General features: G+C 44.5%; 2 protein-coding genes across 2 annotated transcripts in view; one reads left to right on the top strand and one right to left on the bottom strand.

Annotated features, from left to right (window-relative positions):
* The window catches only part of slc49a4 (solute carrier family 49 member 4), a 35379-nt gene extending 20261 nt beyond the window's left edge, over positions 1-15118 (bottom strand). Inside the window, exons 1-4 of the mRNA XM_068329518.1 lie at positions 14687-15118; positions 12473-12566; positions 4588-4862; positions 4050-4179 (exon numbers count right to left, since the gene is read on the bottom strand). Coding sequence (XP_068185619.1) covers positions 4050-4179; positions 4588-4862; positions 12473-12566; positions 14687-14981 — 794 coding nt within the window. The 5' untranslated portion in view covers positions 14982-15118. The remainder of the gene's footprint in view (positions 1-4049; positions 4180-4587; positions 4863-12472; positions 12567-14686) is intronic.
* An 88-nt stretch (positions 15119-15206) lies between these two features.
* Positions 15207-23247, top strand: hspbap1 (hspb associated protein 1). Its single transcript, XM_068329519.1, has 7 exons — positions 15207-15836; positions 16805-16989; positions 17927-18063; positions 19346-19517; positions 21504-21587; positions 22003-22113; positions 22193-23247. The coding sequence occupies exons 1-7, from the start codon at positions 15638-15640 to the stop codon at positions 22658-22660; spliced, it is 1356 nt and encodes a 451-aa protein (XP_068185620.1). The 5' UTR covers positions 15207-15637; the 3' UTR covers positions 22661-23247.
* The last annotated feature ends 64 nt before the right edge of the window (positions 23248-23311 follow it).

Below are 23311 nucleotides of genomic sequence, written 5' to 3'. Positions count from 1 at the left end.
CCCCTTCTGCTCGCCGGTGTTTTGAGACCTGACATCAGCCGCGAGCACACATCGTGTGACACACGGCTTTGGCTCGTCTCCCTGCTGCATTCACAGCGGAGGATCCTTCCCTGAGCAGATCAGCAGCAAACTGAACCCAGCTGAGCAAAACAGACGGAAAGCGCCTAAAATTAAACACAGCTTTACATTATTCAGCATACAGTATTTTCCGCACCATAAGAGCCTTTATCTTCTCAACAGCCGTCAGTGCGACTTATAATCCAGTGCGCCTTATATATGAAAACAGCCACTACAGTCGTTTCTATTCTATGCGCCTTACAGTATAATGTGGTGCGCCCTATTCACATATTGGTTGTTGTTGTTTTTTTAGTAATGGTATTAATTTTACAGTGTGTGAAAATTTTCATTTACCTTTCAGAGGAATAAAAAAAAAACCTGACCAATCGATGACTGGAGTTATCCTTCAGTTAAAAGTTGTGTGTTTCCGACTGATCAACTTATCAGCTGAACAAATAAAGAATTCTCCCAGCTCTGTTAAACAGATGCGAGTCTCGCACAAAACCGCCTGCGAACACCTCATCAGCTCGTTGTTGTGTTGTGACACACACACGCACAAACACACACACAAATACATACACCGCCTCTTTACGGCAGCATATGGCATCACTCCAATCACATGGAACCCAATTACAATCACTCCGAACACCCACGCTAATCACCTTCGCCCAATGAGGTGGCATGCTGATTTAAATCAGTGCCACCTCCTCAACCTCTAACAATATGATTAGGATCGCTGGGCGTCTGACAAATGAGACCAGGCGGGCAAAGCAGGCAGCAAATTCGTTAGGTTGTTTCATTTCGCCACCCCCCCCCCTCATCTTTTCTTTGTTTTAGGGACACTGTTTAACTCCTGCATCTATTCTTCCTCCACCTTGCTTCATTGTGATGCAGGTGGCGTCCTAGGCAGTGGCATGCTGGGATATCTGTAGAGCGCTCTGAGCCCTCCTGCGTCCCTCGCTGTGCCTTCAAAAGGCCTCGACAAACAGACACACACTCACGTGCGCTCTCTGAGTCAGACTTTGAGTTTTGGAACTATGGGGTGGGGGTGACAATTCTCGAGATGTGCGACCTGATTTTTGTTTTTTCGTAAAAAAACGCGCGCACCTTTCCCCTGTCCTGACACTGATGTGCTTCAGAGGATAAATTACTTTCATGACAGCACAGAAAAACAAACACAGGCTGTGGAGCTGCTGCAGGCCGCTCGTATCCAGCGCTGCCTGGAGGATGGAGGGACGCTCATAAAAGCCCCGTGATGGAGCATTCTCTCTACTTTTTCCTCCGGCGCCCCTTTCATTAACCTCGCCACAACAGCAGGGAATCAATATCCATGCGCCTTTTTTCCTCCATCCGGCTTATTTAGATATCCAAAACGTGAGCGAGCCTTCGCTCGCTAGCCGCCACGTAAGACAAGGGGGATGTTTTTATTCCACCTTTTCTTTTTGCTGCTGGCGATAAAATATCTCCAAAGGACTCTTGAAGCTGGCGACACCATCAGCTAAGTGCTATTTGTCCTTGGCAGAGTCGGCTGGCGATCAATGCATCAGGATGACAACTTTTAGAGCTAAAGAGAGTATGACTGGGGAGGGAGGGATCATCAATACCGAGGCTCCGGGGCTGCTTAGTATTCCCACTCAGTCATCAGAACACAATACTAAGTTTGCACCACTTGTGGAGACATTCTGGCTTCTAATTAGACCGCCGCTGCGGAAGCAGATGTGAACAGCTGGAGGCTCTCATCAAGAAGAAGATCATTAACCAGCGCTCAGATCCTGACAGCTAAATGGATGGAGAGGTGCGTCGATGGGTAGGTACCAGGCAGACTTGCTGACTAGCCCACGACCACCCGCGTTCACCGCAGAGGTCGGAAAATCACCACGATGTTTCAGCACCTGCAGAACTTCATCCGATCGTATCTGACGGTTCTTCAGCGAGAAGATCAGGAGTCACCCGTTCCGAGACCGATTCCACGTCCACGTCGTGACATATATAAATCCTGTCTGCGCTACAATTATGATGTAACGCTGCCTTTCAGTATCTGCAGAGTGATATTAATATTCATTTAGGTGTATTTCTGCTCTCCAGCTGACAGATGTCTCATTCGTTACTGAGGTGCTCTGATACAGGAAGTGCACCATGAATCTTCGGCGGTATCCGGATCGATAGCATCTCCTCGATGCTGCTGGAAACAGGACTCGTAAATACGTAATTTAACCAATTAATGAACGTGCTGTAAAAAAGAAAAATCTACTATCAAATCATAAAGATGCAAAGAGTTGTGAAATATTTTTTAAAAAATATGATATTTGACCAAGTTTTAACTGAAACAAATTGATTTGTGAATATTTTTAGCTCTATTTCTTAACACCAGTCAACATGAACACACACACTTTGATGTGACTTTTCTGTGTCTGCTCCTTCTGGGACGATTCTCAGGCTGGACCGAGACTCAGCGTTGCGTCCAAACGGGTCACTGGAAGCCTGCCTATCACAAGTGGAACAGAAACCCTCTCGGCTAGATGGCCTAGTTAAGATGTCTGCTGTGTGTGTGTGTCTGTGTGTATCCACCCGAAATTAGGCATTAGATTGATCTCAGATCATCCATCTGAGTAAAGCCTGTCCCTGCTGCTGAGACGGCTCTGGACCGGATGCAATTAGACTGAAGTCATTTCTTACTGCAGGTGACTGAGGATAGCCAACAAAGCAAGGCCAAATTCCCCAGCTGCCTTCATCCGGCTTCTCCTCTCCCCCTCCCAGCCCTTTAGTCCCCGGCCATGGCTGCAAGATTCGTTCCTCTGCAAGTCAGACAAATGCTGCAGCCCTCGTTCACCCAGTGTTTTCGTTTGCGTGCGTCCTTGTGTCATTGACGCACCTTTTTTTGACAGGGATGCACAATCATCAGACAACGTGCGTCCCTGGGACGCAAGCTTTAAATAATTAAACTTTTAAAAAAAAAAAACAATGCTACATTTTTACACAATATAATATTTGGATAAAATGCACTTCAATTCAACAAAAGTATTCACAATTTATCCATTTCTCCACTTAAATTTCAGACTCGGAAATCGCCATTATGTTTTGATCTCGCGCGAGTTTCTCGTCAAAGATTCATCGGCGTGATTCTGCCTTATTAAAATCGACCAAAGTTAGTCTTACATTATCACTGTGCCTCCGACAAAGATGCAAAAAGTTTGAGAAAAACCAAGTGACAATGGGAGCTTTCTTGGATAAGAAAATAATCAAAGTTAATGCAGCAAAAGGAGAGAACAGATATTACTGTGGATAGTACGGATAGAGACTATGAATTAAAGGCAAAGACAACTATTGAGTAAAACGCAAAAGTGGAAAAAAAACTATTACATCTTTCTTTATTTCCAAAACTTTTTTTTTTTTTTTTAGATTGACCACCAGGCTGTAACATTTCAATAAAAATTTTATTTAATTCTACTCCCTTTTTTTTCTTAAACAGTTATGATGTCATTATCAATAAAACCTTAAAAACGAACAGTTTGGTTTTTATGTCGTACCATTGGCAAAACTCCTTATAGACGTGTGACAGCGTGGAGTGACGGGGTCACTGTGGGGTTAGGGCGTTGTGTTAATCATAATGGTGATTATGGGGCGCAGGAACTTGTAATAAATAGAATAGACTGACTGAAGGTAGAGGCGTAGAGGACGACGTTCAGCAGCCACCACTATATTAAATCTCAGTAATTAATCTGGAGAGGGGGCAGAGGTGTCTTTGATAACAAGCAGATGGTTAACGACAGAGCCCTTCATTAAGATACCATATCCTTCTCTGACGTGAGATTCTGACACCAACTTTCTAATAAAAGAAACACGCCGCTCATCAGCAAAGAAGACACCAACTAGATCTGCAGACGGCGGTTAGGGCGGTAGGGGAGCACGCTCTTGACAGCTCTCTTATCGTCCATCTTGTGTCTTTTTCCATATCAAGGCATGCACTGTGGTTTGGTTGTGGTTTTTTTTACCTCAGCAGTCTGCAGATGCTGCTCCTGTAACTGAGCCTCTGGCTGGCGGCGGCCACGCTCGGCGGCAGCGGCGGGCGTGACGGGAAGTAGAGCAGGATGGCGGCAAAAAGCGCAGCGACGGCAGCCAGCTCTGCAGGAATAGAGTGACATAGATTAGAACAAGAGAGACGCATGTCGTCAACATTACGGTGGAGAAGACAAGATGACATGACGTTCAACATTCGGCTTGGAGACGGTATCTGCTTTGTTCTTTATGAAGTAATAAAAAAAATAATACAGGTTAAACAAAAGCCACAGGCTCAATCAATTACAGCGAGCTTGTTTCTCTTTTCAGCATGCTTTTAATTTTCTGAGCCAGTTAAGCATAACCGTCTCTGCAATCTATTTCTCAAAGTGGTGGTTATAAAGATTGGGATTGGGGGTGGGGGGTTCCCAGGAGTGAAATATTCTGCGATCCCCTTGCCTGATTATGTTTACATCCCGTTGCCGTGCCGACTGTTCTCCCTGCCCTTAGTGACCTTTCACTCCCTCTAACTACCTGCATACAGAACCAGTTGGATCCTGTCTTGGATGGCGTTGGTGGAAACGGCATCTGACAGAACGGAGGTGCCCATCTGGGTGTTATTGGGGGCGGGCACCGCCAGAGGTCCAATCAGAAACGAGGCGGCGCCTCCCAACAGGCCGAAAAGCGAGGCTACGGCCGTGGCGGTGGCTCTCTGGTCCGGGGCGAACCACGTGGTGGAGAGGAAGGGGCCGCCGCTCATTATGGTCGGGCCGGCTAAACCGTTCAGAAGCTGACCTCCGTGAATCAACCTGTGATGGACAGAAAAGGAAAGACCCGTTAAAGCTAAAAAAAAGCCAATCGAAAAGTCAGTGGACTCATCAGGAAACATGGACGCACACAGAAACGGATTCATGACGCGTGTGTCACTAATATCTGATGGGATAATGACCGGAGAAGGGGGTGTATCTCTGGGGACAGGAGCTGCAAACTGCAATAGAGAGCGTCCAAATTGCTACACAGCCTCTTCGTGCATCTACAAGACAGATGTCCCCCCACCCCCCGATGGCCCCCAGACCCGAGGCCGCCTCCCCCACCTCCATCACTGTCTGCCTGAGACAGCCAGTCGCCAGAGACGGCCAACGGCTGATTGTCTGTGAGCTCAGAAATGACTCAGCTCAGCGGGGAGAAAGAGAGAAAAGAGGAAAGGCAGAGAAAGAAAGCGATGAAGAGGAGGAGGGACCTTGGGCTAACTTCATCGTACACAAACATATTCTGTGCATTTGCATTTAGGTTGTTGATATGACAGCGAGAGTTCTGCTATTTCTAATTCAACATAAGTGAGTTCAGGCTGGAGGGAGAGAGAAGTTTCATGCAGGCAACTTTAAAACTTTAGAGTTCATTAATGCCAATTTGAATTAGATATATTACCAATTGTGAAGAAAAGAGTGGTTGTATGACAACACCTCCTTATTTTTTAGAATATCACTGTAAAAAAAATAGATCTTTGTTTCAATGCATCGTTTTTTTAGCACTGGTCCAGGACCTTCTAAGGCCCTGAGAGATCCGCGGCTAACACGAGGATGTTTTACCGCTTCAGGGCCAGAACAACCCGACATAATCGATGGAAAATATGAATTCTTCTCTTTGCTAGAGAATTCTGTTGGGTCATCAGTCTGTGACCCGAAGCTGAGCCGCTCAAAAGGAATCAAATTAAAGTTCTGAAGTAGCCTGGCCAGAGTCTGGACCTTGACCCCGTTGAGATGCCGCGGTGGGACCTGAAAAGAGCAGCTAAGAAAAGAAAACGAGAGAGAATTCCTCCACAGCGAAATCAGAAACTGATCTCCAGTTATTAGTGTTAGCTATCGCTAACACAACCAGCTCGCTATCTCACTTATACACATGCAACTTTGGCAATATTAAATATAATACATTGATTTTCTTTTTTTCTTTTTTTTAAGCATGAATCCTATTTTGATCAATGATACCAGCTTTTGGTTCTTTGGTTCTACAGAATTGAGGTCCAATATTCAGCCCCACATTTAAAAAAAACAACAACCTTGTGAGACTTGAAGCAGACACATGACATCCATTTGTTCTTCAATGCCCTTCCACACTTTTTAACTTTGCAGCGTTTCGCTTCTGAAGTTCACTAATAAATGTGTGAAGGCAGAATATAAAATTCGTCGGTCAGCGTGAGATTGTTTGGATAATAACTTGTTCACCAGATATCTCCTTCCCACATCTTAGCCCTGCTAACATCCCAGCCTACACACCAGTACCTCTTCAAAAACTCTGTGGCTTTTACTCTTTGGTCTTCCCACTCCTTTCTTTATATGCATCTGAGTCTTTACCACTCAATTAGCTGCAGGAGTTTACGCTCATGTTCTATTACTGATTACTTCCGTGAAGGCTTCTGTAACATTCACCAACGGGTATCCTGATTACACAGCCTCACAGAGTCACCTGGTTCTTCACCTCCTCAAACTTTATCACGGTCTCTGCTCCGGTTCTCTCCTCATCAAACCTCTCTAACAGGCGAGTTGTCTCAGGGACTGAAGGATGAACTCAGAGTCAGGACACATTCACTGCACCGCGTCGCTATTTTCCTCTCCGTCTTATTTCAAGCAGCAAATGACGCAATATATCTTCATGATGGCAGCACCATCCTGTGTATTTCCACATCAGAACACCACATGTCATTACATGATTATTACATACTTTCAGGTGAACAATACATCTGAGCACAAAGTGCTTGAGTTACGTCAAAGCCACCAGAAGGGAGAGTAAGAGGCTGAACCTCTATCGGAGGGTAATCGAATTACAGCAGGTGGTCGAGAAGCTGTGGTTTAATTCCATCTCCCACAGCCTTTAAGTGGTACCTGAGAATAAAATGCACTTTTTATTTGGTTTCATGCCAAACAGCGAGTCCCCGTGATGTGTGTGTGTGTTTATATTGCTTAAAATATGGCTGGTAGCATGCGGCATCACGTTAGGTTTTGAAGAAAAGCCCTGTGATTACAGTCTCAACTCGACTGGGGACGAGTCCACCAGCCAGACCGGCCCATCTGCTGTACTTGATCTTCTTATGAGACCAAAAGATGCTCCAAAACCCTCGATTCCAAACCAGTTTGTCCAAATAGTGTTCAGCAAAGCAACAAAGACGATTTGAAACACCTACTGTGGTTTCGCGTTTCCTCTGGTTCGTCTGATCTTATTATACTGATGTCAACACGACTGATGCTTTTCTTTATTGAAGTTTAAATCATATATTTAATAATAATCATAGATTTAATTCATAGGTGCCTTTGAGTAGACTCGAGGTTACCTTACAGTTACAAAAAAACCCAAACAAGAATATTGGGACATAAATAAAAAGATAAGCAATAAAAGCCCACAACTAAAAAAAAAATAAGTGCAAGGTCAACAACGATGAACGTTTCTCTATATCTTATTTTTCTCAGAGCAACTCTGATTCTAAAATATTCAGGCGGCTGTGTGCAACATACATAAAACAGAATGGGGTACTTTGCTATTCCCTTTCACGGGAAACAGTACAAACACGGTGTACTCACAAACATCACTGATTTTTGTAGAAATACTCTTCGACTAATTGAGCAACACTTTTTGACAAAAGACCGGTGGGACCGGGGAATTCTTGAAGACCTGTTGGGAATATGTCTGTGTAGATTCTCATTCGTCCAGGTCATGGTGACCACAGAAGGTTGGACTGGACTTCTGGACGTTTCACGTCTTCAGGCGTTGCTAATCCAACAACAGACGTTCAGGTCGCACCTTAACGATGGAGTCAAAAGAACCATCGTAGGTCGTTTCGGTCGTCGAAGACAAAAGCGGTTTGTCGGTGCTAACGGCGCGACGTGTGAGCCAATAGCATTATTGTATGTTTCACTTCAAGTGTGAACGGTGGTGAAACTTTCCAGGCAGACCTGTTGGGAACAAGCCGCAGGTGAACTGGTTACCTGGTTACCCAGTGTTGTGATTCGCCAAAGGACTCAGGATGAGGTGACATGACCATACTCGATAGTTGAGTACAAAGTACTTGGGATTTTCAACAAAACAAGTTATAATGTGGCATAAATACCAGAATAAGTTAACATTACCAACAGTTTGACAAACTCAGTGGCAACTTTCAGTCCGACTCTGAAACTTTGCCTTACAAGGTGTGGTCAGAACTTTAAAGTTTAAAGTTTGGTTATACGTTTCTGGCTACAGGCTCTCAGGATTGATGTAACTTTAAAAGCGGGCTTTAATTTGACAGGAGATGAGGATGGATGGTGAGTAATATCGAGACAAGTGGTCACGTAGAAGAGCTGAATGGTTGCAGGAAGAGGAAAGAAAGGGAAGAGCTTTTCTTCAACTGGATTACCAGGTTCATCGGTATTGATGAAAGCTGTCAGGTGGAATCTGATCAAGAAGGAGACCCAAAATGCCGGTGCTGTGGTGGAATCATCCCACTCTTCTGGTCCAGCAGGGCTGTAAGACAACGTTTCTGCCACCAAAAAAGGAACCCTGGCCAATTCCTTCTGGAATAAGACACCAAATTAATCGTCACAGTAATAGAACAGCCTGCTGCAAGGACCACAATGTGTTCTCACGGCCAATCAGACGGTGTCTGAGTGAGTCTGGGATCTAACTGATTGGCACTTACTAATCACACAGCTGGTCTGTATTTAAATGCATGAGAGAGACAGATGGAGAGAGAGACTATAAGGCGAAGAGAAAAGGGCAAAACCATGAGAGAACGCGGAGGGTAAAAATTTATGTCTTTGATTTGAGAGCAGCCTGAATCACAGTGAGGTCTAATCAGGAACCATTGATGAAACAGAGCCTTACTTTTCCTTATCTGCACTTAACCAAACAAAAGGCCCGTTCTGTTTCATATGTGATCACAGGAGCCACACGGGAGATCTCGGCCACGAGGGAGAGGAACTTCCATTGCTTCCACTTTCACAATCGCCTTTGATTTAAACAAAGAAAGAGCCTTAAAAAACATTTACAAAAAGGGAGTTTACTTCCTGGAAAAGGTTCTTGTGAAAAAAACGTCATTACCCAGCAAACATGAAACGGCAAGAGGGAACAAACAGATCTGCAGGGGGAACTTCTGAACCTGGACAAACATCCCCAACTGTCCCCTGATCAGGGGAACAGAAACCTGAGGGGGACTTTAAGTTTGATCGTACTCTCAAAGCCCCTGAACGCCACATATTCAATGGTCTGGGCCAGACTGTGAGGTCCCCTCCCTGTCTCTACGGCCGTCTGAGTCACATTTAAACCCATACAAAGCTAGCACAGACTTGTATTGTTTTACGTCCACGAGTGCAAAGCAAAGAGTGACATCTACTGGTGATCCAGGGAACTGTAAGGCTTCAGCATGCACTTATCCACTGTGCCATCCGTCACACTGAGGCTTCCAGAGCTGTGATCGATTAGGTTTTATAAAGAAGTCAGGTTGAGCCGCGTCAAAACTAACTCAGGCTCTGATATGCCGGCGGGTTCCTGTGAACACTTCCAATTTGCATACCACCTAAACGTCTGAAGGTCGTCCAAAGACTCCGATCGGAGAAAACACATCTCTATCTTGGGAATACTTACCTAGTTCAGTACAGAATCATACTGATTGTGATACTGTATGACAAAGATAGCATACATATACAGGGCTTAGCCCAAGCCCAGTGGTTCGTGGACATGCTTGTGCTCAATTTCCTGGAGCTACATATGAACCATTTTTCAAGCCACTGCAGATAATATGGCTTAGAGTCTGGAAAAAGCGCTATTGGCCAACTTCTTGTTAACTGACCAGTTACATCACCCCAGAACCATTACAACCCAGATTTATTTACGAACCAGCATAAAGAACATGAGCACATGTTGGCAGCTTCTGGTCTGTTTTTATCCACTCCTGGTTTTTATCTACTCCTCATTCCCCCAGCGCTACGCCAAAAAGATGACATGCATATCTTATTCTCTCACATCTGCTCCTGGCACCTCTGCTCTGCTTTTCACACCTCTGTTCTTCCACCCTTTCTTCTTCTTCTCTTCTGCCTCTTCACATTACATTTCCTATTCCGTCCTTCATTCTCGCCCTTCCTTCTCCCTCGCCAACTCGCTGAACCACTTCCTGTGGAGAAGAGTTTACTCCTCATGACTCCTTGTGACAAAAGGTTATTGCGTTCATTGTCTGTAAAAACATCCAAGTTAGCTCGCTATCACAATCGCTCACTGGGGTGGGATGATTGAATGACGCAGCGACAATGACAGGCTGGTATGGATGGCAACATTCCCCGAGTGGTGCAGCTTTTGCTCCGACAATTTGTCGATCCAGCCGGAGCGGCTAAAGGGAGAATTTAAAGATGGTGGATGGAATGTTTTTCTGCTGAGCTGGACATTTGTTGGCTTTACGACTGACCGTCCCGCCCTGAGAGAGGAGAGGTGTTCTGGTGTCTTTGCAGCTCTGTTTCTATTCTATTGTCCCCTCAACCCTCAGGTGCTTCACAGAGGTTGCTGTAAATCGCAAGTGTCAAACTCAAGCCCCAGGGGCCAAATGTGGCCCGCCACATTATTTTATGTGGCCCGCTAGAACATAAAAGGTCAGTGTCAAAAACTTTGACAAACATTGTGAACAAAGTTAATGTTCCAACTTATGCTTGATGTTATTTTTCTTTATTCTCTTGGATAGTTTGATCCTTGATTGATGGAGTTCTGTGGGTTTAATAACCTGACAAATTAAAAGGATTTATGTTATAACAGAGAAACAAACAGACATCATTTTCTGTGTAACTAATGTTTGTAACATGAATAAGTAATAAATTCAGTTCTTTAACATTAAGCAGTAGTTTTTTGACTTTTTTTTTTTTACATATAATTTTTTTTACATTGCATTGAGTTCCATTTAGTTACATTCATTAGTTGCATTAGTTATGAGGACAGCCATCATGCTGATGTGGCCCTCGTGTGAAGAGGAGTTTGACACCTCTGCTGTAAAACAACAACCCAGAGCCTGACGTGGCGTTACTCAACGTAGTAATCTATAAGAGGTCACCAGCCTGTGATAAGAGCGTGGGTCGTGTACCAGACGTGTTCCATCTATACGCCGGTGGATTCATGTCAGAGGTCATCGCTTTAGAGGCAAGGCTGTAGTCAACCTATGCTCGCCATCGCAAGAGAACAACAACTCCATCTCTTGTTTTTTCCCTTTGCCACTCGCCATTTCCCTCACCGGCGGCCTTCGTATCCCAGCCTCCTGACATAACATGAAAGTTCTCGAAGCAAATCCGACTCATCTGAATGATTATCTCAAATATCCTCATTGATATGAAGCGAAAACTATATGAAGCTCATCGTGTGGAAACACAATTCCCTCCATGTACTGATATTTCCTCATATACCACCTCATTACAGAGCTCAGTGCAAACCATTAGACTGATTACCGCTATGAAATATTAAATGAAATTATATTTTTAAAGGGAGAAATATAATTGAAATGACATTCTCCGAGCTCTTGCACTTTCTAGGAGGAACGCTGAGAATAATGGGATTCTTTTTATACTTCCTAACGACGACCTGTCTGCCGCTGAAGTGTTATTTGATAACGGAGGGAACTGGCAGCAAGGACACAGAAAAAAGAAGTGGGATCCACGTCGCATCAAGCCGTCCATTAGAATCCTGCTCTCTGGCAGCTGTGTGCTTCATGGAAGTCTCTCCATTCAGTTAAAAGAAGGCATGAGGAGCTGGGCTCCGTTTTTGTCAGACAATCTCCGACGACCGACTGCAGTCATTTTTTTGCGGCCTCTAACCTTTGATTGCTAATTACAAACACCATCAATGCAAACCTGTTAGTATTATAAAGTGTTGATTTGAAAAAGTTACACAACCAGATATTCTCTCCACAACCACGTCAGAGTGTTTTTTGTGTGAGCGCTGCGTTCATTTAGAATGGGGCTGAATTGACGATTCAAAACAGAAATGTGCCACAATAATCTAAATGTGAAATCTAATGTATGAATTTGGTTGACAACATATTGTAATGAGAGGGGTGTTGTTGATTTTGGGGACCAGAATTTTTTTTTTTTCAGAATTTTCTTCTACCCGTCAGCCCTTTTCTTTTTTTCTTTTTCAGATGTTGTTTTTAATGTTGCAAATGTGATGAAGGTGAAGTCTGTTTTAATTACATGTCCGAAAAGAAAAAAATAAAATAAAAATAATTAAAAGGCACAACTTTTTTTTTTCAGTAAAATTTATTTTGTGTAATTCCTGCCGGAGGACGAGCAGCATTAGCGAGGACCCTCTCTTATCTCCCTGCGCTGTTCGTGGCTCAGCCCCACCCTATACACACCCATATCAGGCTACATATATAAATACATGGCGCACGTGCTTGTGTGTGTGTGTGTGCAGATCCACCTACCAGCGTCTGACGTGCTCGTCTGTCAGAGGGATGCTCCTCACTGCTGCTCCCAGCAGCATGAAGAACGCAGACAGGAGCAGCGACGCCCGCAAACCTGGAAGACGGGGAAGATGAAATGAATTAAACAAAAGAAAAACACTTCTAAAACCTGAGATTAGCTCCTCTTTAAGACGTTTACATTTTCAGTTGACGACCAAAAGAGCTCCAGCAAACAGTCATCATCTGACCTCAGCATTAATTCAAAGCACCTACGATGATGTTTGAACCAGAAGATCGGGAGCCTCCACTCCAAGCTTCGTCCACATGACACCCGTTTAAAGAAACTCTCTCTCTCTCTGCTTCCCTTTTCTGGATAATTTTTTTGAAATCCCTGAAAGTTCGTCTTTCAAAATGTCTGCAGTAGACGCAACAAAACCAAAACCGGAGGAAGAAGCATCAAGCAGGGAATGTTTGCAAAGCGAACCTCACCAGCCCTGAAATACAAGTCAATGAGGCAGCAGACAAACATATTGACATGTCATTGAATATAGAAAAATATGTACTTTTGAAGCATTGTGTAACAATACTGTCGTGACAGTATCTAATTGCCAAATGTGATGCATTAGATTCCAAGCACTACTGCATCTGCTTTCAGAGACAAAACCTCAGTGGTCTGTATTTCATGCCAACTGCGAGCTGGATGTACGAGTTTTACCGCTTTGTACTCCAACAGGTGAAGCAGCTGACTTGGAACATAATGTGCAATAAAATATGTATGTATGTCATATCCTAAGAGCATTATGAGACACCAGCGTAAGCAGCACTGCGTTGTTGGTGATCATCAACCGGCTCTATATAGAAGGACAAGGAACTTCCAGAGGGAATGAGAGCTGTGTGTGTGTGTGTGTGTGTGTGTGTGTGTGTGTGTGTGTGTGTGTGTGTGTGTGTGTGTGTGTGTGTGTGTGTGTGTGTGTGTGTGTGTGTGTGTGTGTGTGTGTGTGTGAGAGAGAGAGAGAGAGGGATACTGGGAATGTGCATAATGCAAAAACAACAGTCTAGACCTGTTGTAACCTTTGGATGATATGCAGCTGACACCACTTCTTAACCCAATTTGTGTAAAGTGCTGAATGTGCAGCTCTAACTCAACATGTGACCCGGAGGAACTGCAGACCAGGTCTTGAGTTAAGCATTCAGAGTTAGGAATCTAGAATCAGAACGCTTTAGATGTGATGTTTAAATTATGACTACAACACATCCGGAACCTCTGATTAATGACAAATCAGAATCACAAGACATGTTGCGCAATTTACTGGAAACAAAGGGTTTGGTTGTGGCTGTTGATTCATCAGCAGGTCGTTGAGCTTTATGTCAGAACAGCCCAGATATCAACCGCTATGTAGTCATGTGATGCTCAGAAACCAGTTGGATCAGCCAGAATCAAGGGCTCTTCTGGCGACACGAGGCTTGTCACAAAATGTTCCGAGGTTTCAGGAACACTGAGAACTTCAGATCCTTCAGAACCACTGAAGTGTTGATTGTCCTGCATCAGCACGTCGACACTTTGATCCCACTCTGAGGTTAAAACTGGACACTACTGGAACTGGGTTGTGCTCAGTTACACAAAACATGTGTCAATGAAAATAATCGTTTGTGTTTGTAATAAATGATCAAATTTTCATAAGGTCTGGGCTGCAATAGTCTCCATCTTTTGTCCATATTTTGCTATTGTGAATTAATGAAAAGAAAAGACACACCTATACGCGTGTGATTATTAACAACTAGAGTGGAAAAAAGTTATTTCCCCTACGGGCAAATAATGGAGGGTGATTCTTATTCTTATTCTAACAGATGGGCACAGCCACATTTTTATTTTTTTTACATTTAACTGAAATGTTTTCCATTTGCAATCACAAAAGAAATTAAAATGTGCTTTTATTTTTTGTAGGGTTTGTCCCAATTGACAGAAATTAATATAAAATATTTTTAAAATCCGTGGTTTTAAATGATGGAGGTCACGTGACCGGGGTACGCCTTCATAGCGGATGTCAGCTGATGACGGTAGAAACTATAACTAGGACTAACAATGTCAACAAACACCGAATTTTTAAGGAATCAATCAATTAAAGATGAGCAATACATGGGTTCTGAGGAAGTTCTGAATACTGACGACCTTCCGTAGAGACGTCCGGGTTAAAAACGCCGAACAACCCCGGTGTACCGGTTCCAACACCTTACCTCTTTTATCCATTAGCCACATGAAGAGCAGCCAGGGGATGTAACCCACCGGCCCCCACAGCACCAAAACGGCGATGTCCGACTTGGAGAAGCCAAAGGCGCGAACAGCCGAGTTCTGAATGGGCCCCCAGAAGTTCCATATCATCCCCTGCATGAATCCCAGGAGAGAGAACAGGACCAGAACCAGCCATCTCCTCCCGTATACCCTGCTGTTCACTGGCTGGTTGTTTGTCTCCCCGGGGGAAGGCCTGAGTAGAGGTTCCCTCTCGGTCTCGGTGCTCATACGGGCCCCCATTATCGTTCTGTTCGTCCGTTCTGGTAAAAAAAAAACCCGGTTAAAGTACCGAACAGCGACAGGAAATTGACGCCAAACCGGAATTCTGTCGATCGCTAAACAACAACAACAGCCAGCATCGGTCTCTGGTCTTAACTTTACTGCGCATGCGCCAAAGCAGAGGGTCGCGATTTTTGAAACTGCGCTCGTTCAGCCGCCATCTTGGCTCCTGTGGCGCATTCGCTCGAGAACCTCAGCAGCAGAGGTGACGGAGCCTCAATGGAGCAGATTCACGTATGCGTGGGCGTGACGTATGAGGAAGTCAAACTGTCACGTGAGGTTTGTTTACTTCCGTATGAACCTCACGTGCAGTGAAGGGTGAGCGCCTTGCAGAGCCGTGTTTTGGCGAAGCTAGCTAGCTAACGTCATGTTTCCCAAGATTTGTTATAGATTGTGAAGCATTAGCATCTTCTTTAGTTTGGGATTCATAAACATTGCCTACGTAAAATCTCGTTTAAGTTACTTTTTTTTCCTGTTTGAATTCGCGAACATGATCTATACATATTATGGGGAAATTAATGAGGTAAAGGCTTTGCGGAAAGGGAATTGAGTGAGAAAGTATTAAAGTTATCAAACAGTTCCTGAATTGTACAAACATGCTGGAAAACTAGCAGATAATGGCTGCCCTGAATCCCACGAATAAACCCTTCAGTCCGGAGGAGATCCAGAGGATCCTTCATCACCTGCAGCAGCCCGCCGTCTTCATCCGCATGACCCGCGGCTGGCCCGTCCTCCGCTGGACCGCAGAGCACCTGTCCGGATGTCTCGGTGACAAACTAGTGCGGTTCAGACTCGGGAGAAAAAAGGAGACAAACAGTAAGAACCAGAAATAAATCCACGCAGATCTGGGTTGAGGTCATTACTGTGTGATTAATGACGTGCAAAAGCTAGGAGATTAAAGTTGTTGTGAATGGAGGGGAAGTTGTAAAACAGCATAATAACAACACAATAAAATTAGGGTACTGTAATATTAAAATATAAAATCCTCTAAAGCATTAAAGATTCTGTTTTATTGGCGTAATTTCCACGTCTGCAGTTCAGTGATTCCATAAATTCTGTATACTAGCATCCTAAAATAATCCCAGAAACTGTAAATGCTTTGAAAAGTCTTTGAATCATGAGCACAGAAAATGTTTCATGTTAATAAAACACGTCACTGTCATTTAAAGTTTCAAACTTCCACCATTAATGGTAATTTCTTAATTTCGGTATTAAATTCACATCTTTTTGTTTTTACGCTCCTGATCACATCAGAAGGTATTAAAGTTATACTTCAGTAAGCGCATTATAAATCTTCTGATGAGGCACAGATTGGGCTGTAATCATCAGGACCTAATGAAGTACAGGAGGACGTTAAACAACCTGATTTAAAACATTATGTTGTTGACAAACCTGGAAGGATTTTATCTTTGAGTGTCATGTATTTGTCCTCCGCTCCGCCCCGCTGATTACTCATCCCAGGATGAATAATAGAGAACATGTTCTCTGATAAAAGCCAGCTAATTAGATTTCTAAATCCTGTTTTTCAGGTGTAAGCGCTGACAGGAGGACATTGTTCATGATGGATTAGAAATGGCCTCACTCAACCGTAGGCAGGCTGTGTTTACTAAAACAAATCAGACTAAATGACCACTGCTGTGATTTATTTTTGACATAAAAGCTGGTAATAGAAGATTCCACGCCTCTGTGATGATGCATGCCTCAGGGGTTCTGCTGTGTTTCCTTTGAGCGGATCCGTTAATCTTCTGATCGCTCTCCTTACGTGTCCCTTTTCTTACCCCAAGCGCCTCTGTTTGAAACCCGGTGTGTCTACGTGGAGGCCACACTGGGACATTTCCTCAGCTGGACCCACGACCAGGCCGGACCAGATGTGGGGCCTTTCTTTGAATACCCCAAATCAGAGTATTGGGCTTACGCTGACTACAAATACATCGCCAAGGTGTTCCAGGATCAGCCTGCTATGTTTGAGGTCAGTTAAGAACAACATAAAAAGTATATCTGAACAAGTGTAGATTTATTTTTACTGGCTTTATCTTTGTTTCAGTGAAGAATAAACATGTAGTTTAGAGAACATCACACAGAATCGAGTCAAGACAGCCTTGTTTCTGACCTTGAACAAAGTTTTGGTTAATTAAGTTAAACATTTAAATGAAAAAGAGCCCAAAAAACTCCCATTCTGCTCGTTTCCTCTCAGAATGCTCATTTATATTCTTACACCCCCCCGCCCCTGTTTTGTCATTTTTAATAAGAAACCTTAAACCTTTGCCTATAATGACATCATATCGGCCGCTATTCTCATCCTTCAATAGGTGAAGACGTGAAAATGCCGCCTGTTCTTGAGCTGCTCCACCCATCCATTTCATTTTTATCACCAGTCTTCCCTTTTTTACATTTTTTTAATTCTATTTATTCCCACCTGCGATCATTAACCGCCGGCTTTGGAGACAGGCAGGCGTGAGCTTTCTTACAGGATAAATTGGAGCTGCGAGAAGCGCCGCCTCGAGGCTAGATTCACCAGTCTGTCATTTACTGCAGCTGGCACATATGGTAATGACTTCATTATTCAGGGTGCCGGTGTGATGGCTGCACCTTTGTGCTCTGACGCGACGTGATTGACAGCCCGGTTTTCCTTGGAAGATGTCAAATCCCGTGCCTTGGTTACTTTGCGCTGACACCTCCATCGGTCTCCTGTAATGGGTCCTGTCAGTGTCGCTGATGGGGAGGAGTCCCATCTGTGATTTGTGACAGTTGTGAAAATGGGAGTCTTGTCTCCGTGTCGTGTCATTATCACGACCCCCAAAAAAAACAACAGACTCATAATTGAAATGCTGACTTTTATTGATGTATTCATTCTATTTCAGGCTGAAATTTGACTACAGGTGTGTGTCTGTGTGTGTGTGTCGCAGGATGTTAAGTGGTCTGACTTTGGTTTCGAGGGACGTAACGGGAGAGAGAGCACCTTGTGGATCGGCACGGCGGGGGCCAACACTCCGTGCCACTTGGACTCCTACGGCTTCAACCTGGTGCTGCAGGTAGAAGGACGGTAAGGAGGCTCCTGTCGCCGTAACAACCAGATGTAGATCGGTAATCGTTTAGCTGGCCTGGCAGAGCGTGTAGCACACACGCCCAGTCGGTTACAGCCTGTTACAGCCTCCAGCTGAAGTCATCGAATTTTTTATTTTTTATTTTGATCCATAAATATAATGCATCAAGAAAAAATTGATAGTTTTAACACTACATTTGGTGTTTTTTTTACACATATACTTTATATATTCGTTTACAGGTTGGCTAGTTGGCAGGTTTGTGTAAAATTAGGACACTGACCGAAGGTTTTTGTGCAAATCTGCACAAAGTGACCGATGATATAAAACATGGCAAGAAAAATGGATGCAAATATAATGTATAGAGGTGAGAGATGAACAGGTTGGAGATGAACCTGTGAAATATTCTGATCTGGACTAAATTTCTCACATGCGTTAAACGATACTGATTTATTTGTCAGTGCTGTCAGGTTGTCTTCGCTGCAGAGATGTCCACATGCTAAGAGAAGGTTTTGACTCATCTCAATCCAATTCCTGGCGGTAATCCTCTTTACCATCCGTCTCTCGTGCTTCATTATTTCCCTAACAGCCCACTAAAGAAGAAAAATGAGAAGTGAATTTGCCCCATCGTATCCGGGACGACAACTTTTCACCAAGGTGGAATCTTCTGCTTTTTAACCACCTTCCCCATCTGCAGCGTGAACGGTGCAGCGTTCCGTCCTACTTACAGACGGCGATCTGTTCTCTGCCCTCTGAGACGGAGATAATTTGCTGGTGAGCTCAGCAGAGCGAGACAGAACCGGAGAGCGGAGGTAGAGGCGTTATACAGAGCACAGAGAAACAAAAGAGGAAAGTCTGTCTCTATCTTATCTCCCTGCTCTGTCCTCCCAGACCGCAGACGGTTTATCTCGCTCCACGTAATTTGGTCCAAGGCTCTTTTTATTTGCTATTGATCTCAGATGGAATGTCGTTCAGCCGAAGCCGACCTTCGACGCTGCTGATCCGTGAAAGTACAACAGCGTCGACTCTTAAGATGATGTTTGTGACGCTGAATGAATAGGAAAATGGTTTTTAAACAACATCCAGAAACATCGACCGTCCTCTTGTTATGTTTTACGCATTTCTGTTTGAGTTTCAGTCAAAACCAGTGAAATCTGGGTCCATCACAGCTGAAAAAAAGGTTTAATTCTCTCCAGTTTGTTCTAAAGTTTCCATCAACACAGTGACACGGCTGCCCTTGACCAACAGAACTGATTTCTATCTGTCTTCTGTGTCTTTGCGTAGGAAACGCTGGCACCTCTTTCCTCCTGGGGACACGGCCAGCCTCTACCCTACCAGGATCCCCTACGAGGAGTCCAGTGTCTTCAGCCAGGTGGACGTTCTCCACCCGGACCTCAGGAGGTTCCCTGCATTTCAGGGAGCCAGGGCTCACGTTGTCACTCTGCAGCCGGGACAGGTCAGGACTCCCCACACAAGAACATACAGCACAGAAATTTATTCATTTCAAGATAATTCATTTTATTTGAAACAAATTATAATTATTTCTGCATTCATAATTAAATCACCATATGTGCAGTATTTTGTTCTTTGGCGTACATCTGATTAGATACAATTTCTAAAGGAATTAAAGTAAACGTCTATTTTTTATAAAAAAATCTAGAATGAGGGGATAAAAAAATCTAATCAACTGAACAATAATCAAAATAATCTTGTTTAATAATTGGTGAATGTTTGTGCTCATTTATGTTCTCAATTCTTCCTTTTTTTTTTGCCTTTTGTAAAATAAATATCTATTCTCCAAAGAGTTGTTCCAACAAATATTGACTTTAGGGAATGTCATTTTCTTTAGGGAGCCATAAATAAAAGTCTTCCAACCCCCCCTGAGAGGATCTTAATAAAAAACTTTTCTTTTTTTTTTAATTTGAAAGCAGTCTTGTGCACATCTGAAGATAAATAGAAATATTACATCATTTGCTGTCAGATAAAAGGATTTAAGCTGCAAACACAGAAGCATTGTGTTTTTTTTAAACACCCATTAAACCGAGACGCGTCCGACACCCATTATTTAAGATCACTTTGGTATTTAGACATTAGAAAACCAGCCATTAGTGATTTAATGAAGTTTGATGTTATGCAGCTCTGCAGCTCTACATTTACTTGATGAACTGCTTGTGACACAGAAGCAGCGACCATATAACAAATAGCTTAACTGGCCCTTAAGCTGGATGCAAAACATAAAAATAGACACAACAGTGAGATTTATTTGCTGCATTGTCCTCCATAAAAGTGAGAAACAAGGCCGCGGTTGTGAAATTTGTTCCAATTAAAATCTGGCCTTCTCAGCTGGAGACCTTCAGCGGAGCGGATCACTCCTCATGAATGAAGGTGAAGGTTGTGCTACGTTAAAGTCAGCTTCATCGCCATCGCCAGGTAGATGGGTCGCCAGGGGGTCATCTGACAGAACGGTTAGGAACCCTTAAGTAAAGTAAAGATTGAGTTGCAACGGCTTCAGTATCGTCATTTCTGACGTCTTCCTGGATGCGTCTGTTATTTTTGCCTTGTTCCAGATTCCAGATGCTTTGTTTTGATCTTCAGGGGGGGTCAAAGTAATGGCGAAGCAATTACCAATCTGTCTCTCCGTCCTAAGTACCCTCCTATAAGCAGCATCAGACCCATCTGTCAAGCAGCGCCGCGGTTCCAGTAAACCTTTGTTCGAGCTGGTTGTGCTTTTGCAACATGATGGAAATTTGTGCCGATGATAGAGTTGACCAAGCGCAGGAAAATGCCCTGATTTATTTGCTCAAACACATCACCAGCTGTTGTTTTATTACTGCACTTTCCATCAGGGTGGTGTTGTCGTAAAATAGGATTCATTTGGAGTGGGGAGGATGTTCATTCCGGACCGCTGGGAACGGCAGGTGGTGCAAAAAAATAAAGTCAAAGCAGGAGAAAGAAAGGTCAGCCTGCTTTTCAGTCTTTTATACCCACAATGAGAGGAGGAATGAAGGGAAGGGACGCAGATCGAAATCAACGTCAGTCTCTCAATAAATGCCCTTGAACTTTTGCAGAGAGGCTTGTGGCTGACTTTGGCCTGGTTAGCATTCAGCAGGGAGCCACAAGTGGGCTTTTGTATCTGCAGCGATCTGAAGGAGGACGGATCTGCCTCGACAAATCAAATCCAAAGACAGGTCATTGCTCTCGAGTTGTCAGATCACAAGGCATGAATGAATCAGGACGGCGGAGGAGGCTGCAAATCAATAAGGCCCGATATAATAGTGGCGCCGTGAAAGGATGGATAAACTACTCCCACCTGTGGGGTGGTGGGAGGGAAAATGGGTGTGTGCTGCCATCTAGTGGCTCATCAGAGCAGCAGTTTGTATCTTTATGAAGTGTTTTCATCCACATAAGTTCCTCAAAATGTACTTTTAAATTCCCTCCCCAGGTGCTTTTTGTCCCCAGACACTGGTGGCACTACGTGGAGTCACTGGATCCCATCACCGTCAGCGTCAACTCCTGGATCGAGCTGGTAAGGATCCCAATCACGTTCGCCCCGCGCCGAGACGCCGCCTCCAGAGCCTGACAAACTAAAAGACGCTCCATAAATTTAAGGACAAAATTTGAGAAAAATATCCGACCTTATCAACATGTCCCCCCCCCCCAGATGAAAGCCCCTTCTCCTGCTTGAGTAATAAACAAACACAAACCTGGTCGTAAAAGATTGCCTGTCATTATGATGAGTGTGTGTGCATAACCAGGAGTGTGTGTGCCGCATGAGAAGCTCCTCACCTCCAGACAAATGCTTATTCAAACGGCAGGTTTCCTCTCAAGGTCAACGCAGCACAACGCGCCGGCAGCTCCACCCCAGACTGTGTGTCTTACATTTCAGGCCATTATCTTGATGCCAGGCATCGATTACTATTTTCCTCTCTGCTCCCGGACAGGAAGTCGATGACGTGACGAGAGTTAGCGAAGCTGTGACCAAGGCCGTTGTCTGTGCCCTTAAAAGTGCACCGAGTGATGACAACGGGGACGACTGGCTCAACCCCACTGAGGTAATAAAGCTGCTTCATACGTACTGATAGGGTCTGAATGGGACATATGAGGTGGTTAACAGTTCCTGCGTTGCCTCAGGAAGGAGCAGCATCCCATAATGAGAACATGCGGTACGTGAACCTGGCGGTGCAAGCGGTTGCTCGGCGACAGAGAGAAGAACTGACCCCTGACCTGAGAGACCCTCGTCCAGTCAAGAGGGACTCCAGAGGGCAGATCAAGACCGACGTGGACCCGCCTTTCGTCGTCCCCTTTGGACCTCATCTCACCCCCGTGCACCGCCGGGCAGAAACGTGGGGCGTAACCGCTGACGACCCGGGGGTCAGCTGGGATTCGGCGCCGGGATCCAGGCGGAGCGACGGGTGCAGCCCCGGTTTAAGTCAGCGGGGATCAGAGAACGCCTCAGACGGCGGCGACGAGCCGCCAAACCCAACGATAACCACAAACGACCTGTTGGACTGTCTGCTGCATCCTGACGTCATCGCCCGGGTCACACAGCTTCTGATGGAAAGGCACGCAGGAAGTGAAAGGAGGGCCGTACCGTCCTGAGCCCAGATGGAGGTAGTGTTGGACCAGAATCAGGACCGTTTCAGACGGAGTGATGTGGAAGGCGTCAGAACTCCTTCCTCCAAACTACCAGCGATGAAAGTTAGAAGCAAGAGTTGAGTCAAACTCTCCTTTTCCTTCTCGGATCATTTGTAAAGCCCACACACACACACACACACACACACACACACACACACACACACACACACACACACACAAAGCCCTGGATGCAAGAACTCACAACCAAACCTAATTGTGCGAGTGACTGCTGACGCCATCGGGCGGCTCCAGCGTTTCCCTTGCTCCGTTGCCTCGTACGCTCTAACCCTGTTTGTTCTGCCACAGGAAGAGAAACGACCACTTAAATCAATTTGTTATGGAAATATGAGCCGCATAATTCAGGTAATATTCCTGAGATGTGAACATTTGTTTCACTGCATAATGCTTCCTGTCATTGGCCGGTGAGGATTGTCACCGAGCGACCGCGGGCGGCTCATCGTAATGGTTCTGTGATCGATGAAAGCAGGCGTCAGGAGCGATGAAGGTGGTGACGGTCGGACGGTTTTATCACCGAGAAGGTTGTGTTTGTATTAGGATAATAAATTCAGCTTTGCTGCGTTTGTTTAAAAGAAAAACTATTTGATTCAAACTGAA

This window comes from Antennarius striatus, chromosome 12 (genome assembly GCF_040054535.1).
Source record: "Antennarius striatus isolate MH-2024 chromosome 12, ASM4005453v1, whole genome shotgun sequence".
NCBI lineage: Eukaryota > Metazoa > Chordata > Actinopteri > Lophiiformes > Antennariidae > Antennarius > Antennarius striatus.
This window is presented reverse-complemented; position numbering and strand designations above follow the sequence as displayed.

Bases quoted from the DNA above. Each gene is read 5' to 3' on its own strand.
- hspbap1 (XM_068329519.1), top strand. From the start codon at position 15,638: ATGGCTGCCCTGAATCCCACGAATAAACCCTTCAGTCCGGAGGAGATC. The intron at 15,837-16,804 runs GTAAGAACCAGA...TCTTACCCCAAG, and splicing joins GAGAAAAAAGGAGACAAACA to CGCCTCTGTTTGAAACCCGG. The intron at 22,114-22,192 runs GTAATAAAGCTG...GCGTTGCCTCAG, and splicing joins ACTGGCTCAACCCCACTGAG to GAAGGAGCAGCATCCCATAA.